This window comes from Salmo salar, chromosome 05, assembly GCF_965601325.2.
Source record: "Salmo salar chromosome 05, fSalSal1, whole genome shotgun sequence".
In the NCBI taxonomy this organism is placed as follows: domain Eukaryota; kingdom Metazoa; phylum Chordata; class Actinopteri; order Salmoniformes; family Salmonidae; genus Salmo; species Salmo salar.
The window spans coordinates 35,156,511-35,173,678 of record NC_138295.1 but is presented as its reverse complement, the minus strand read 5'-3'; the positions used below and the strand labels follow the sequence as shown (position 1 = coordinate 35,173,678).

Sequence of the window (17,168 nt, the reverse complement as noted above, 5' to 3'; positions counted from 1 at the left end):
AAGCGTCCATTCCTCTTTGATCACACCTTGATTGATGGATTAAAAGGCATCTAAAACTCTGTCCCTCACCATCTCTCCCCCTCCCTGCAGCCTGACAGGACGTACGACCTGACGATTGGCCAACCCACAGTGTCCTACTTCCTCAAGCAGGCGGCTGGCATCCAGAAAGGAGCCAGCAAAACAGGTAAGGTTTGGACCTTGTTGACTGGTGCCACTCTCTTCCTCCGTTTACTCCATCGCTGTAAACGTCTGTCTGAGGCCAGACTAGCCCTGTACCGGAGGGACGGACAGACAGACGACGTCTCCCACAGGGCGTTAGGGCTGAGATTGAATGTCTTTGATTGATGATATATTTATGATCGACGGGGGAACTTTAAGCCAGGCAATTACAGGCAGGAAGGTAGTGGGAGAGGTGGTGGGCTGAAGAAAGAGAATTATGGATTTCCCCCGTCTGCGCCGGCTACTCCCTCTCTCCGATCGCTCCTTCGTTTCCTCCCACACTCGGCTCTCCTTTGCTCCCCAACTTTTCTTTCTTCCACCCTCTGCTCCCCTCGGTTTCTTGTCTATCTTTCCCCCTCAGTTTCTTCATCTTATACCCATTCTGGACTCCATCTCTTTCTCCATCTCCAGGCCATGAGATAGCAGGGAAGGTGTCTGTAAGGGTGGTGTATGAGATTGCTCAGGTCAAGGCCCAGGACGAGGCCTTCAAGATGCAGAACGCTTCCATAGAGACTGTCGTCAAGAGCATCATCGGCTCGGCTCGCTCGTTGGGCATTGAGATCGTCAACGAGTAAGACCCTCCTCTCTCAAAGTGCCCAGTGTCATAAATGGGATTCCGCACTAAAGCACTGTGACGCACACACATGAGTAATATTGGTACAATACATAGTAATGAAAAACTATAGGGTCATACTCTATAGAGCCCCACAGTGGAGTTGTCATAATACCCATAAAACCTTGTTTCCACCATTAATATTCCCCATAGGGAATTTTAGAAAGACTTTAAATAAGGGCTGTGTTTCGTGTAGGCTTACCCTAGCGTGACGTATTGATAACCGTGTAAATCTCTCTTGGACAAGGTGACTTTTATCAGTATATAAAGGTTCTATTTACTCTGATTTGAAAATGCTAATTAGCATCAAAGTAGAAATCATGCAAGACAAATCCCTGCGAGCTCCTGCACATCATCTCTAGCTGACATCTTAGCTAACGGGTACAGTGGGGGAAAAAAGTATTTGATCCCCTGCTGATTTTGTACGTTTGCCCACTGACAAAGAAATGATCAGTCTATAATTTTAATGGTAGGTTTATTTGAACAGCGAGAGACAGAATAACAACAAAAAAGTCCAGAGAAACGCATGTCAAAAATGTTATAAATTGATTTGCATTTTAATGAGGGAAATAAGTATTTGACCCCCTCTCAATCAGAAAGATTTCTGGCTCCCAGGTGTCTTTTATACAGGTAACGAGCTGAGATTAGGAGCACACTCTTAAAGGGAGTGCTCCTAACCGCAGCTTGTTACCTGTATAAAAGACACCTGTCCACAGAAGTAATCAATCAATCAGATTCCAAACTCTCCACCATGGCCAAGACCAAAGAGCTCTCCAAGGATGTCAGGGACAAGATTGTAGACCTACACAAGGCTGGAATGGGCTACAAGACCATCGCCAAGCAGCTTGGTGAGAAGGTGACAACATTTGGTGTGATTATTCGCAAATGGAAGAAACACAAAAGAACTGTCAATCTCCCTCGGCCTGGGGCTCCATGCAAGATCTCACCTCATGGAGTTGCAATGATCATGAGAACGGTGAGGAATCAGCCCAGAACTACACGGGAGGCAGCTGGGACCATAGTCACCAAGAAAACAATTGGTAACACACTACGCCGTGAAGGACTGAAATCCTGCAGCGCCCGCAAGGTCCCCCTGCTCAAGAAAGCACATATACATGCCCGTCTGAAGTTTTCCAATGAACATCTGAATGATTCAGAGGACAACTGGTGAAAGTGTTGTGGTCAGATGAGACCAAAATGGAGCTCTTTGACATCAACTCAACTCGCCGTGTTTGGAGGAGGACGAATGCCGCCTATGACCCCAAGAACACCATCTCCACCGTCAAACATGGAGGTGGAAACATTATGCTTTGGGGGTGTTTTTCTGCTAAGGGGACAGGACAACTTCACCGCAACAAAGGACGGGGCCATGTACCGTCAAATCTTGGGTGAGATCCTCCTTCTCTCAGCCAGGGCATTGAAAATGGGTCGTGGATGGGTATTCCAGCATGACAATGACCCAAAACACACGGCCAAGGCAACAAAGGAGCGGCTCAAGAAGAAGCACATTAAGGTCCTGGAGTGGCCTAGCCAGTCTCCAGACCTTAATCCCATAGAAAAATGTGGAGGGAGCTGAAGGTTCGAGTTGCCAAACGTCAGCCTCGAAACCTTAATGACTTGGAGAAGATCTGCAAAGAGGAGTGGGACAAAATCCCTCCTGAGATGTGTGCAAACCTGGTGGCCAACTACAAGAAACGTCTGACCTCTGTGATTGCCAACAAGGGTTTTGCCACCAAGTACTAAGTCATGTTTTGCAGAGGGGTCAAATACTTATTTCCCTCATTAAAATGCAAATCATTTTATAACATTTTTGACATGCGTTTTTCTGGATTTTTTTGTTGTTATTGTGTCTCTCACTGTTCAAATAAACCTACTATTAAAATTATAGACCGATCATTTCTTTGTAAGTGGGCAAACTTACAAAATCAGCAGGGGATCAAATACTTTTTCCCCCCACTGTATTGTGCCAATTTAAGACTTGCACAAGACATTTTTCAGATTTGTCCATTTAAAGAAATGTAGCAAATGTATTAATTCCCAATGTAGTTATTAACATTAGTTAATCCAGAGATTCCTACCTTTGCCTCGATTCGGCAGCCTCATTCAGATCATGGCATTTGTAGTTCTTTATGATGGCCACATTAGCAGCTAATTTGCGTTTCATTTTTGGGGGGTAAATACAGGCGAATATATTGGTAAAAGTTGCCGTAACCTGTAAAGCTCTTGGACATCAAAACACCACGTCAGGGTAAGCCTACATGAAACACAGCCCTTCTTTTTAAATGTTTCTAAAATCCCCTATGAGAAAAATAAATGGTGGAGAAAAAAAAAGAAAATTGGAACCATTTCCTTGTTGGACCGCTAGGTTTTATGGGTATTATGACTCATACTTTGGTACTCTATTGTACTCTCATATGTATTGATAGACTGGAAATAAGTGTCATTGTCATCATTGGCATTGTTATGGTTCTGTTGTGACGCACCGTTATTCAGTTAGGACTGCTTTACTTTTGCTCCCTCTCTCCTTCCCTCCCTCTCATCCCACTTTCAGTTTATCGGCCGAGGAGTACAGTACTTTCCTGGAGGAGAAGGAGGAGAGGTTGAAAGTGGAGGCAGCAGCTGCAGACGAGGCAGTGTCAGTGAAGAAGAAATGAGAGCCGCCCTCATTCCTACAGATGTATTTATACTGGCCCTGTAACCTACACAGACCACTCACATACACACACATTCTGTCATAACTGTCATTTTGCTCTGTTCTGCTAAGCGAAATAAACGTTTGTTATTATGAATGGTTTTAAGTGTGAGTGTATTTATGCCAGTTTTCTCAGCAAGGTTCATGTTTTGCCTCAGAGTTGAAATATTTGATTTAAGGAATGCATCTCCTCTCTTGACAAACCAAGCCCAACCCGTTTTATTAAAAGGAATTTGTTATACAAATTGCTGCATCTCCTTTTGCTTGCCATCTGTCAAAACTGAGTGTGTGTGGCTAATGGCATTCTGGCTATGCATCTGGAAACATGTATTTGCATTCCCACCACAGCGTTGTACGCTTAACACGTTTGATGAGGGTATCAAGGAAGGAAGAGAAACTGCTGTACTTGACTAAACATTAAGAACACCTGCTCTTTCCATGACTGACTGACCAGGTGAGTCCAGGTGAAAACTAGGATGCCTTATTGATGTGGCTTCACAAAATGCTGCAAATGCTGCAAGCATTTAAAAGTGTACTAATTTTCTTGGCCACAAGATGACAGGCGATAGCTGAACTGCTCCATTGTCTCTGCTGCGCTCACATCCAGGAGGCTCACTGCAGTGACTGGTATGGTGCTGGAACAAAATGTTCGGTTGCAGGAACCAGCATGGTACGGCAGGGCTTTGTCTCTCCAGGTTTAGTTTTTAAGGTGTTGAAGGTCTCATATTTGCACCCTGTTTCCTGCAGCTCTGCCGCTGAGATGAGGTTTCAGGGACCTGGGGGGTGACTGTAATAAATGTCAAAGGAGACCAGAGAGGTGGCAGGATTCATTTACACTGTAACGTGGCAATGCCCATCAGTCAGCTAATGATTTTTACCCAAATGTACCCTCCATGATGTGAAGAGCATAGAACTTGCACCGGGTACTAGTCAGTGATTGATAGTACATGATTTATCTACCTGCTGTATAATTAGGTTCTGAAGCATTATTTCTTCATAACTGTCCATCACGCTCGCTCGCTCTCTCGCTCTCTCCCATCTGAGTTGGAGGCTGAGGAAAGGGGGGGCTGCTTGAATCAGAGCTCTGACAGGAATGCCTATATATGGAGTCTGAAACCATCACCGCGCGCTGTCAGTGTAGCAGGTACATTGAGTGAGTGTGGGCAGCTGCTATTTGTAAAGGGGGGGGGGGGTCCTATTGTGTGGGTGTCTCAACGTCAGCGCGAGCACGCCTGCTTAAGTGGGAGGCCATGTGTGAGTGAGAGAGCCTCGGTGTGGAGCGTGTGCGTCAGTCTGAGTCAGATGGTATGAGACACTGCCTCCTCGTGTGTGTGCGTCAGTGCTGTTGCTGAGCGGAGCTCGCTCCAGGGGAAGAAACGAGGAGAGGAAGGAGGGATGATGATTGTAGGTAGGAGGATGAGGAGGACTGACAGTGACGACAGAGATCCAACCGCTTTAAGTGCACTTTAATATAAATGCATTTGTTTGACAAACAAATACACTTATCAGCAACACAAGAGAACACTGATCCACAATGTCCATTCAATATATCATCATGTGTATATAGATCCTCTTAAACAATAGAAATGTCTCTATGTACAGACTGATGTATTCATACAAATGTACAAATGTGTACAACCCTTAAAAAAAAAAAAACCGGCATGTGCATATATCCACAGACATAATGCTTTATGCATTGAACATCAATAATTGTTTTCAATATAACACATACAATAATATACCTACACATATGTTCAACTTAGCATTTAATAGCTAGAACGTAGGAATCAATCCTTTACTTGACCGTAGACAACTCTACGTTAGCATGTCGACACCATGGGAATAGTACCATTCTCAACCCGTGTCGCTTAGGAGGAACTGAATAGAAATAGCACCCCGTCACACTATTTTTCAGGTCATTTTTTAAAACAAAACTTCCATTTTTTTTCTCTTCCAACCCCTCTCAAAAAAGAAGAATCACATTGTCATTCGCGTAGTCGTGTTGTGTCTCACTATACCGTAACTCCATTCGAGCTATGATGTGACTGTCCATTGGTTAATGGACATGGAGAAAGAGTTCAGTTAGAGTTCAGCAGGCCATGGCCATGCCAGGCACACAGGAGCCGCTATAAACTGCCAGCATTGCAAATATTAATGCTGCAAGAAAATCCAGCATAGCTACCCTTCAAGCCAAGCCAAAGAGAACAGTGACCTAAAGAGCCCACATTCAGAGTCTATTGTACAATGTGCTGGTCCTGTACACAACAGAACCACACACAGTTGTTGAGTAACTTCCAGACGATTTCCATTTGGCAACACCTAGTAAATACCGGAAACCTTCGTCATGCGTTCCTGCTTGTGGACATTCCAAGATCTCTTGTCTTCATATGTTTTGTATTGTATTTTCTTTGCACATCACATTGATACACAAGTTTGTAATGGAGAAATAACATGAAGTCAAATGTTTTAAAATGTGCAGCCGCAAACTCAAAGATCAAAGTGTCTGAAGTATTGGCGTAGTTTAACTACAGTATTTGTACATTTTGACATGGCCTTCAAGGCTATGACAAGAGAGAGGAGTACCAGAAGGTCAGAGTAGAACTATGTGTCTCTCTGTGGAAACTGAATATTGAAGATGGGAGAGAGGAAATCGGATCCCCTTTTGTCAGCTACTGTCAGCGGTTGTACCAGGTCAGTAGAGATTTTGTAAACATAGACTTTCACCACATTTGTGATTTGGGTTTGCGTTGCTGCATTACAAGCAATAATGCCGTTAAGTCATTTCCCTATTGAAATATCAAGGAATGTGTTCTTTTTTTGTTCACAACAGGTTTTTCACTACGAGTGAATACAAATGCGCGTCTGGAAGTTAAACGGCGCTTTACAAGGTCAGAGGTTTTGTTTACGTCTCTGTCTGATCAAATCTGAAGCTCATGTTACAGAAAAGCTGAGAGGCACCAAATGGACCCAAAACTCAGTCAGTTGTTGGTCCATTCGGTTGGTAAATGTTGAACCATTATGTATATATTGCATCATTATGTAAATGTTGCACCATTATGTAAATGTTGCACCATTATGTAAATGTTGCACCATTTGTTGAAATAGAAATACAGGGATGAATATATGAACAAAAATATGAAGGCAATCTTTGTTCTCAGTAGACATGTAGGAGTTCAAGTCCTTTAGTAGTATACATTATGTATATATTTATACACTTAAATCATTTTTACTTTTCAGTAAAATAGCTCCACGAAATATGACAATATGCCATACTTAATGAAGTAAGTCACAGACTTATTTTAGAACGGAGGAACACTTCCACTCCCATCTGAAAAACACAAGAGACAAAGAGAAAGGGGTCATTAGTCTGGTATGTTCAGGTTTAAAACATCTTAATTCATTTCTCAAACAGAGAAAGACGGTAGAACAAGTGAACTGGATGATTCTCACCTTTGTGGAAGCACTGTGGCGGCTGGTGACACTGGAGTTGATACAACTCAGGTTGTTGACCCAAGCCGGGGGCGATCGAGGCACCGGCCCCAAACATGGGTTCCAGGGCGGCCAGCTCCTCCAGGAGGGACTGAGCGCAAGGCACGGCGGGTGTAGAGGGGTCGACGGGCGTTGAGGGGGCGGAGGTGGGGGAGGCAGTGAGTCGCAGGGGAGGGGATGCTGGGATGGAGGAGAAGGAGGACAGAGGTGATGACGCCACCTCAATCTCCATAGGCTCCTCCGCCAGCCCCTCCACTTCTGCCATCGCCCCGGATTCGCCGGCCAACATCACCCCACACCCGGCCGTGGGGTTACAGTGCGCCGATTGGACGCTACAGAAGTGGCTGACCCCCTCAAAGTGGGAGGGTGAGTGCCAGCACACTGGGTTGGGGGGAGAGGGCGGGGGGAGGGAGGGGGTGGGGGAGAGGGGCGGAGGGGTGGAGAAGTCCTGGAGAAGGGCTTCTAAGATGCTCTCTTCAAACAGAGAGTCATCATCATGGAATATGGGGAAGTCCAGGCCTCTCCACGCTTTAACAGGGTAAAACTCTCCCAGAATGTGGCTAGAGTCAACACCAGCGGTGTCTAGGGATGGGGAGAAGGAGGGGGAGGGAGGGGAGGAGGAGGGGGACATGGAAGGAGGGGAGAGCTTGGATAAGAGAGGATCCAGGTAGAATCCCTCTGCTAAGGAGCTGATATGCTGAGCTAAGAGGGAGATCTCTGCTCTCTCCTTCTCCCTCTCTCTCTCCAGGGAGAAGAAAGAGAGACAGGGCTGTTTACCGGGGGAGGCCTCTGGGGTGAGGAGGCCCTCGAGGGGGTAGTGAAGGGGCCCTAAAGGGACATCTACATACAGGGGTCCCCGAACCTCAGGCAAGGTCATCACTGTGCAGTCCCCATCCCCAGGGCTGTCAGGGGTGGGGGGTAGCTTCTCATAGAGAGAGCCACTGCAGGGATCGGCAGGGAAGAACAGGTCGGTGGAGGGGCCAGTGAGGCACAGGGAGGAGGGGGGAGCAGGACTGGAGGCTGTGGTGGGTGGGGCGGGTGGGGCGGAGGGAGAGAGGGAGGTGGCAATGGAGGTGGTGGCTGTAGCTGTGGTGGTGGAGGGAGGGGGGGTGGTGGTGCCAGTGGGGTCGAAGCTAAAGAGGGGCTCGCCGAACAGGAAGCTGCCACCGCCCAGCTGGGGTGTGTAGGGGGGCGTGCACACAAACTCTTTGGTCTGCTGCTCCTGGGAGGTGGGCACTGGGGGGAGGGGCAGGGGAAGGGCAGGCAGCGGAGGTTCGAGCTGGAAGGAGGGGGGCAGGAGAATGTTCTGAGTGAGGAAGTCCAGGTCTGCTACCGTGGCAACGGTAACCGGGGTGGGGGAGGAGGCAGCAGATGGGCTTTGGACAGGGGCAGGCATCTGCTGCTGCTGGAAGAAGCTCTCCTCCTCAATAGAGGAAATACTAGAGCGAGGGTCGCCCTCCACTTGCATGGGTTCGGTGGTGGTGCCCCCTGTCTCATCGGAGGAGCCCACACTCGACACAGTCATGCTGAAGTCAAAGGACTGGGCTGAGAGGCCACTGCTGCTGGGGGTGAAGACTTGGTCTGGGCTGGACAGGCTCAAGCTGTCCTGGCGGGAGGTACTGGTACTCAGTACCAGGGTCAGCTGGGTCTGCTCTGTGCTCAGCTGCTGTCTCACCGACCACGCCTCCGCCTCACTGAGAGAGAAACAGAAAGAGTGAGAGACGGAAATGGTTAGTAAGATTCCCTTCTGCTTATTGCAATCAGTCATCTCCTTTATATCTCTTGGCGATGTGTTATGATGATCTGCCATAGGGTAGAGCTAGTACCTAAGTATGTAGTTGTTGCTGCTGATGGGGCTGTCTCCTGCCTCCAGCTGCAGTACCATGTAAAGCCAGACCCAGGACTGGTCTGCAGACTCCACCCGTACCACCATCTCAGATCTACCTTCTCCTCCTTCTCTCACTGTGGGGGAACAAAGAGGGAAGAACAACATCAGACATCGGGTGTAAGTGGATACAGTGTAATTGTGTGGTGGCTGTGTGGTATCACTGAACTGGTGCTTACACAGGCTGCAGTGCTGAGCAGAGGCGTGTGACAGGTCCTGTGGGTGGAGGAGGCTGTACCAGGAGCGAGACCTCAGGGCTGACACATCGAGGCCTAGGTAAACACTGACACTGCAGGGAAGATGGAGAGAAGACATGGTAAGTTTATGCTATTTCAGAACTATATTATCACTCAGAAGATCCAATGCAACAGTTGGCGCGGCCTTGTTAGTGGGTGTGGCCTCACCTGTCCTGTGCATTCTGGAGCCTCATGTCTCGGCTGTGTTGAGACTGGAACGAGGCTAGGAAGAAGTTGTTCTCAGCAGCAGGAGGGATAAGAGCAGGAACGTGGTCCCCCCCGGGGCCAGAGCGGGTGGGGACGGCCTCCAGAGGGGAACAGAAGCACATCCAAACAGGGTTGGATGTCCAGTAGGTGCTTGGGGTGGTAGAGGAGGAGGGAGGGGACAGGCAGCGCGCCCGGATCAGAACCAGCTTGTTCCCAGCACTCTGCCTGCGCACCGACTTGGAAGTGTTGAAACGACAACGGAATAGACGATCTGAGGGAAAGAAGAGGCAAGGAGGGATTGTGAGTATCAACAATGATCTGAGGGAAATAAATGCAAGCCATTGGTACCGCTGTTCTGTACCACTGTCTTACCTGTGTCAGGTGAAGTAGGAGGGGCCAGGTTGGTCCTCATGATGAAGTGGTCAGTAGGGTCAATGATATCATACACACTGTCACCCTGGGCAACCAGATCCACCTGAAAGAGGAGTTCATATTAAACATATTGTCATGACATTTTTATTAACTTATGTGCTTAATATTTAGACATGACACGGTCTCCCGTGGACCCACCATGGAGTGGCCGAGGTGCTCGGAGACGCTGTCTGACAGGTAGAGCAGCTTGCCTTCCCCGGTCAACAGCAGCAGAAACCCAGGTAGCTCCTGCACCAGCTCCGACAGCTCGTGGAAAGACAGGAACCTCGCGCTTTCCTCGAGACTGCCAGCAGATCCCGATTCTAAAAACAAAATATTATGAAAAAAAATGAATTAACGTTTCTGTCTAGCTAATGGATGTCATCATAGCACCAGTGCAACGGTTCTGCTCCCTGCAATAGCTATAGAACAGCCGCATTAGATTTCAGTACCATGGATAGCGATAGAAGCGTTTCAGGAACTGGATAGCGACACACGGCTCTAAAAGCCTTTTTCACCCAAGAACTTCAAACCAAACACAATAATGTTCCATTATATGTATTCCTAAATAACATAATTCGCATGTAGACATGAAGTTCATCAACTGTTTCTTTCGACAAGACATATGGCACCTGTTGATTCAACACGTAAATCTCACGGTAGCATGCCACTAGCTCAGACAGATTGAAGCAACAGTCTGTCAGTATATGTTTCATTCACAAATGTTTGTAGCTATGTATAGGTAGGTTATGGATTATACACTGAGTTTGAACTTGTCGATTCTAAACTAAATCGGGGCTTACCTTGAGAGAAGAAGACCGATTTCCTGGTGTACATGCTGGCAAGGGACATGATATGTAGGTATGAGAGTCGTGCCTTGTCTGCATCGGAGATAGGAAGCAAGTCCTTCAGGTTCCGAATCTCCGCGTTGATTTGGTCCCTCCGAGCCTTTGACGCTCCCTTCGTTGATCGATACATTGTAGCCTGTTATAGTGATTGACTAAATTCCCTGCGGTTGAAATTGTAACTCAACGGAATAGTATTGACCGTGACGTCTGATGAGGTCTGGGTATCTTTCCCTCAAGATGAGGTGTCAGAGATAGGCTAGTAGTAATAACCTTGTCGTAGTACTATTGGACTTTCATCTCAGCTCGTTCCAGAGTAAGGCTTCAGACCTTCTCCTATCAGTTATTTTTTTCCTCTTCGGTTCCGCCACAGCGTCCAGCAAGGTTGCTGGCTAACCGTTGAATGTATCTCCCCCCGTTCAGAGTGTGAGTGATTCGGCGGCTGTAGTAGCCGTCTCTCGCCCAGATGTCCGGATCCCGTAAATCTGGTGGAGGGACTCTGCTCTCGAGTAAGTTATATAGGCCGGGATTCCGGTGATGAAGGGGGGCTCCCAACGCGCCAACACCGACGTAGTAGGGAGAAGGGGGGCTAGAGGGAAGGGTGGACGAGGGGGATTCAATGTTAGCAATGGTGAAATTCTCTACTTCTGCCGCTCCCCCTCCCGCTCATACCCTCTCCTTTTGGTAACTATTTTCTGACGTCAGCCCTTCCCTCTACCAAGTGATGACGTTGGTTTGATTTCGGGAGCTCCGGCGACGCAAAAAGCCCGATTTGGACAAAACCGAGGAATGGGCGGAGACAAGCGTAAAACGTAGACGGAGTCACCGGACCACCGTGTACTGGAGGGGGGGGGGGGGGGTTGAAACCGAGATGCATACGAAAGAGACTGTGTGTTTCTATGTCTGGCACCCGAGGAACAATTTATCCTCCCTGAAAATGAATAATTACTAATATAGTGTAGGTTTGGTTATCAGTAGCCTACATGATGCAAATGCGTCTTTGCCTAGCCAAACTGGTTCATAATATGTTTATGTAATTATGAGATTATGAAGGATGCGATGCATTTCGTAAAACCTTCTGCCGTCGATCTCTAGGGTAACACGGATGCATGCCAACGTTATCCTTTAAATATGCTCCAGCGAAAAGATAGTCTGGCATGGGTGGAAGTCTGCTTGAGGGAGAAACGCGGGGCAGAGTTACAGCACCAAATTCAATCGCTTTTTATGAATGGAATCCACCATTCTGACTGTAATTCAGTTGTCAGGCAGCGCAGTGCCTCCAGGGCTAACGCGCAAAGACAGAGGAGGGGGTGGGTAATTCTAAAGAGCATACTGTAGGAGAGACATAGGCTAATCGCGCTGTATACTCTATATCTTACATAAACTGCAACATCCTTCCTTATAAGGCAATTTGAGCGGAATGTGTAGCTAAGGGTGATACTGAGCTATGTCTAGTCTATGCATCGAAACCTGGCTGGTTGTGGGTCTTCATGCATCCAAACGGGGATTTATTTGTGAAATAAACATTTTCACAGGTTACAGTTTTGTCTTATTTATAAGCACCCATGTTTGTATTTTGCAGAGTTTATTGGCTTTGATAAGATGCATATCCCAACACGGTGATCAGAACCTAAGCCGTTCTCTATGGGCATTTTAGTTTGAACTGATAAGACCAGAGTTTGATCTTGCTCAAAATACATCCTCTTCAATGAAACTATCATACAAAACGTCGCCTAAATCATAGTCTTGGAAGGCTTGGGGACGTGCAGCAGGTATTCTTATCTACGTGTAAAAATCTGTGGCAGATGACAGTCAGATCCAGTAAATTGTGAAAGTTCAATTTGAGATGAAATGTGATGTTTTCTGAAGTTATTTGAAAGGAACTGTATGAAGGTATGTTGCCATGGTGTTGCCATGGTGTTCTTACCACGTGTTAAAGTTGAGCAAATAGTCTATGTAATACTTGAAGCATACAAACTGTTTTGTAGTCTTAAATATATTTTCTAGGATGCTCGAAGAGTAGACACGCACATACATACACACATACACACGCACACCTGTTGCAAACTGTGCTTGAGTGCAGAGATGAATCTCGTCGTTTCTATAAATAGCTCTCACCGGTGACTGACATATGCACTCAGTGGCGCACCCCCGCTTACATCTCCAATCGCCCCTATTTTTATAACCTTTCTCCCTATTTTTAGACGGATGTTTTTGTCTGAGGCTCAAATTAGACATATATTTACGAGTCATAGGTGTCACGCGTCTAACATGTTGCATGTCCACAAACTTTCACGATTTCACGGACCATTAATGTGGTCCATTTGGAAATGTGCAGTAACATGTTGTGATAAAATAGTATAAACAGCATCCCACAATTGGATTGACATATATACGTTTGTCTGTGGCTAAAATATGCCATCACATTCTTACCTCTCCCTGCAAATACTTTAGAGCGACCGCAATAGGTTTCAGCACCATGGACGGCGGCATTGCTTTCTCAGCACTCCGTAGAGATTCACTGCTCTCTCTCTATGAGCGTTTATTGTGCCTAAACATAAAAAACACGAGCATTTATGTATTTATGTATTCCTAAACAGCAATGTTCACATAGAGAGATGAAGTTCATCAAATGTTGCTTTCTGCAAGGCATATGTACGATCCAATGGACCTGCATTACATCATTGGTCCTCTTTATTCATACCTTCCTCTCTACTCATACCTTGCTTTCCCCTATCAGACTGTTGACCTGTGATGTTGTATTGTGGATAAAATCACAGACCTTTCTCTTAATGAAGATAACTACAACCACTACGTTCAGCACTGGGTAGAGTGAAAAGGGATTTTTCTCCTATGTAAGTTAATAGGCTGGTAGGCGTAGGTGTCTCCCATCCAAAAATGTTTGAGGAATCTATGCTCTGGTCTGTTGGTTGTTGGTAGGCTTCTATGGATTGTTACTCCAATGTACGGTCTAAGGAAGTCATTTTTGGATCACAAATATTCAAAATACATTTAATAGCTATTTCTATCCAATATTTCACCCAAAATAGTAGTCATCTCTATGCATGTACTCTCAGTGTACAATTACACATAGGCCTACACTCAAAGTTGTTTTTTCTGCCAGGCAGTCTCAGAAGCACTTAAAGTGTCCCACACACTGTGTTAGCTCAGCAGTGGTCCAGACAAATGGCCATCATTTCCATTACAGGGCTTGTCATGATAATGGAAGCCATTATGAGATGGGCCTGTGTAGGTATCACTGGTGGGTGGGAGACGTGAACCAGAGATGGAAGAGGAAGCGAGACACCTCACTTGCTTCTTTCTTCTGGTTCAAACAGTCAATGAACTACGCAGACCAGACCCAGCTGCCATGGGAGAGACACCCCTTAAGCAGACCGAAACTATGACCATTTGTATCAATGGTAAACAGCCTGAGTGGGACATCTTCACCATTTTTGACTGGAACCTGGCTGTGGCCAGGCGGTTGTGAGAGGGGAAGAGGGTCACAGGGATGACTGGCCTGTCTCTTTTGAGATGACTTCCATTAGGCCGTCTCATGGCTCAATGACAGACAGTGATGCCTCCACATTGACAAACTAACACATACATAATGCACACCTGCATAACAAGCACATAACTTGTAGGTAAAGAACAAGTTGTAGCCTACATGTTGGTTACATGAACTGCAGTCATACACTGGCATGTTTAATGTCCATAAAGGGCCAAATGGTTCGGCATCACCCATGGCAACAGGTGTCTCTCTGCAGTTTCCACAGTGTAAATATAATAGGGAGAATGTGTTGATTATGGGATAGAAAGCAAACAGTATGTACTACAATCTCTCTGGTCATCTGATCTAAGGAAATATTTTGTAATTCACCTGTCTTCTCAGAATTATTGTTTAACCAAGTTTTAAAAAAATAAAAATAATCTTAACATTTCTCCCAGGTTTCATGGTATGTTTTGGTAAGAACTGTTAGATAACAGTAGTTGTTAGAAATAAATTACTCTTACTGGCATAGATTATTGTTACTGAAATAGCGATATCTATAGAGAGTTATCTTTATTCCATGACTGTAAGTGCATTATGTCTCACCTTCTCTGGGAAAGGTGAGTTTTGAGGAAAATAATTTACCAGACGCTTATATCCAAGGCCACTTACAGTCATGTGTACACATTTTACGTATGAGTAGTCCCGGGAATCGAACCCACTACTCTGGCATTTCAATAGCCATGCTCTACCAACTGAGCTCCAAAGGATCACAGCCAATAACTGTCTGGGGAAAGACAATGTGCGCCTCTAATAGCAGAGGTGAAGGCTACTTGTCCTTTTCCTTAAGACTCTTTCTTTTCACTGGTGTTTATTTTTACACCCAGAGAATCAAGTTCTGCGCTCCGCTTCTTGAAAGAAAGGAGCTAATCTGTCGCCTAGCAACACCTCCCACTCCTGCGTCGAAGCGCGAGCGAGAGAAGACAGGGAGAGAGGGAAGGAAGGAGTGTGGATTAAAGAGACTGTGGGACGTACAGAGAGGTTTAGGGCTACAGCAGTTAAGATCAGGTATGATGTGTTGGAATATTGACGTAGTCTAATAGGACAGAAGACAGCGAGATAGGACAGTCTGAGACATGCATGGTAGCCAGAGTGTGTGTGGTGTGGTTAATAGGATGTGTGACACCATATGCTTTTATAGTACAGTGCATGCTTTCACATGTATAGCATGCAGGTATAGTTGTTTCACACAACTTCTGCATGTTTGTCTGGTGTAAATGCAGCCAGATTCATAAACAGTACCAACCAGTAGAAGTGAAGCGCGAACAAACGCCCACGCACACCCACTCTCTGCTTCCAATCCCCCATCCTCCCTCAGCCCCCCTCTCTTCCTCTGTTGATGATGATGCTTCCAGAGCCTGTAGCCTTGTACTTCTTTCCTTTTTTCTAGTACTCAGTTTATTTTTAGAAGTTTGGTCTCAGAAGAGCTGGAGCAGTCGCCTAGTGCTGGGGGTGTCAAGCTCATCCTCTCTCCCCCCTCCCCTCATGGTCTTTAAGCTATCCCAACCCACAGGGAATCATGAGCACAATAGTTCTGATGATATAGTTTGAATGCAAAGATAGAGAGTTATTTTCCATTCTTTGTTCTTCCACCAACATAAAGTGTCTTAGAAATAAGACTTTCTGGATACATTTCATGGTAAAAATGGGTATCAGAATGATTTGTCAACATTATTATATTCTATTAAGACCATCAATATGATTGTTAGCGTTGGGATGAGCACTGACATAAATGAGCGAAAATGTTCACCTGTATTGTGATGTAATTGAATTTGTGCAATCCACATGAAATGCATATGTATATATTATGTAAAAGCATCACACTGTTACATACCACCACAGACCATAGAAGTAAAATAATTATGTTTCTATGCCACAGACATTCTCATCCTCTCTGTCTCTCTCCTTTTTTAGTAAGTTGGTGCTGATGCTGTGTTGCTATGGTGATGTGATGTAGATGTGTGACATCACCAGAGACCTCCTAGCAGCAGTTGTTTTTCTCATTCACCCTCTGTCAGTCTTTCTATCCTGCACTTATTTTGGACAATAGGTTAGGAATGGGCAGACATGCAGTGGACCAGAGATGATTGTGTATTTGCTTATGGACAAGAAATCTGATGTCCACTAAATAGTGAGCGAGTTGGGAGGAGAGGGACAAAAAGGGGAAACCAATGAACAATTCCTGAATGTTTTGTCTTCCCTTCCCTGTAAATATTTTAAAAAGTCAGGCAAAGACATATAATCAACAATGAGAATCAGTGAAAATGGTGTTGGTGTTGTCGAAATGATGCAGAATTGTTAATGGAAGAGCGAGAGTGTGTAGTCAGAGAGGCACAGTACAGACGGGAAAAGAGAGAGTGAGGAAGGAAGAGAGATAATAAAGTGCCCTTCATTTTGGCTTTAGAATGAAGAGCCCATCTATACCTTTATTTATTTCGGTTCGATTTCTTCCACTGAGCCTCTCTCCAAGCACATCTCCTCCTGTTGGTTCATTGACCAGATTCTTTTTGAATTTGTCATAATTTTACTTGAGGTGCAGTGAATGCAGTGATAACCACCTTTCTATTTGTCCTGTTCAATCATACACTTATTCATTCACACAGAACATTCTGTATTTTTAGCAGGTTGACACTTATTCCTCTCTCTCTCTCTCTCTCTCTCTCTCTCTCTCTCTCTCTCTCTCTCTCTCTCTCTCTCTCTCTCTCTCTCTCTCTCTTCTCTCCTCTCTCTCTCTCTCTCTCTCTCTCTCTCTCTCTCTCTCTCTCTCTCTCTCTCTCTCTCTCTCATTGAAGTTGCCCTGACCAGATGCATGAATGGACTGAGTCAATTACTTGTCATCCCCCTCCTCTCCCCCCCCCCCCCCCCCCCCCCCCCCCTTGACAAAAACACAGTGCCCACATACTCTCCTATAAGCTTAACATTGCATATAGGCATCTTATAATGGTGGCTTACCCTTTAACTCGTTCTATCCATCAGCACCCTTCTCTCTATAACCTGCTTATCATTGCCATTATGTTTTCT

The 17,168-nt window shown here is 45.8% G+C and overlaps 2 protein-coding genes across 4 annotated transcripts in view; one reads left to right on the top strand and one right to left on the bottom strand.

The window, feature by feature from the left end:
* mrpl11 (mitochondrial ribosomal protein L11) overlaps positions 1–3,621 on the top strand; it is a 59,543-nt gene extending 55,922 nt beyond the window's left edge. For all 3 annotated transcript variants that reach the window (XM_014199662.2, XM_082975176.1, XM_045718116.2), the window contains exons 4-6: positions 91–184; positions 631–790; positions 3,384–3,621. In XM_014199662.2, the coding sequence (XP_014055137.1) occupies positions 91–184; positions 631–790; positions 3,384–3,486 (357 nt within the window). In that variant the 3' untranslated portion in view covers positions 3,487–3,621. The remainder of the gene's footprint in view (positions 1–90; positions 185–630; positions 791–3,383) is intronic.
* Positions 3,622–6,823: 3,202 nt separating this feature from the next.
* Positions 6,824–11,366, bottom strand: npas4a (neuronal PAS domain protein 4a). The gene is made up of 8 exons (XM_082974918.1): positions 10,556–11,366; positions 9,912–10,075; positions 9,714–9,816; positions 9,303–9,612; positions 9,078–9,187; positions 8,840–8,975; positions 6,975–8,707; positions 6,824–6,852 (listed from the first exon to the last, which is right to left on the bottom strand). Exons 1-8 carry the CDS (start codon positions 10,728–10,730, stop codon positions 6,824–6,826), a joined length of 2,760 nt encoding a protein of 919 aa, XP_082831044.1. The 5' UTR covers positions 10,731–11,366.
* Positions 11,367–17,168: the final 5,802 nt, after the last annotated feature.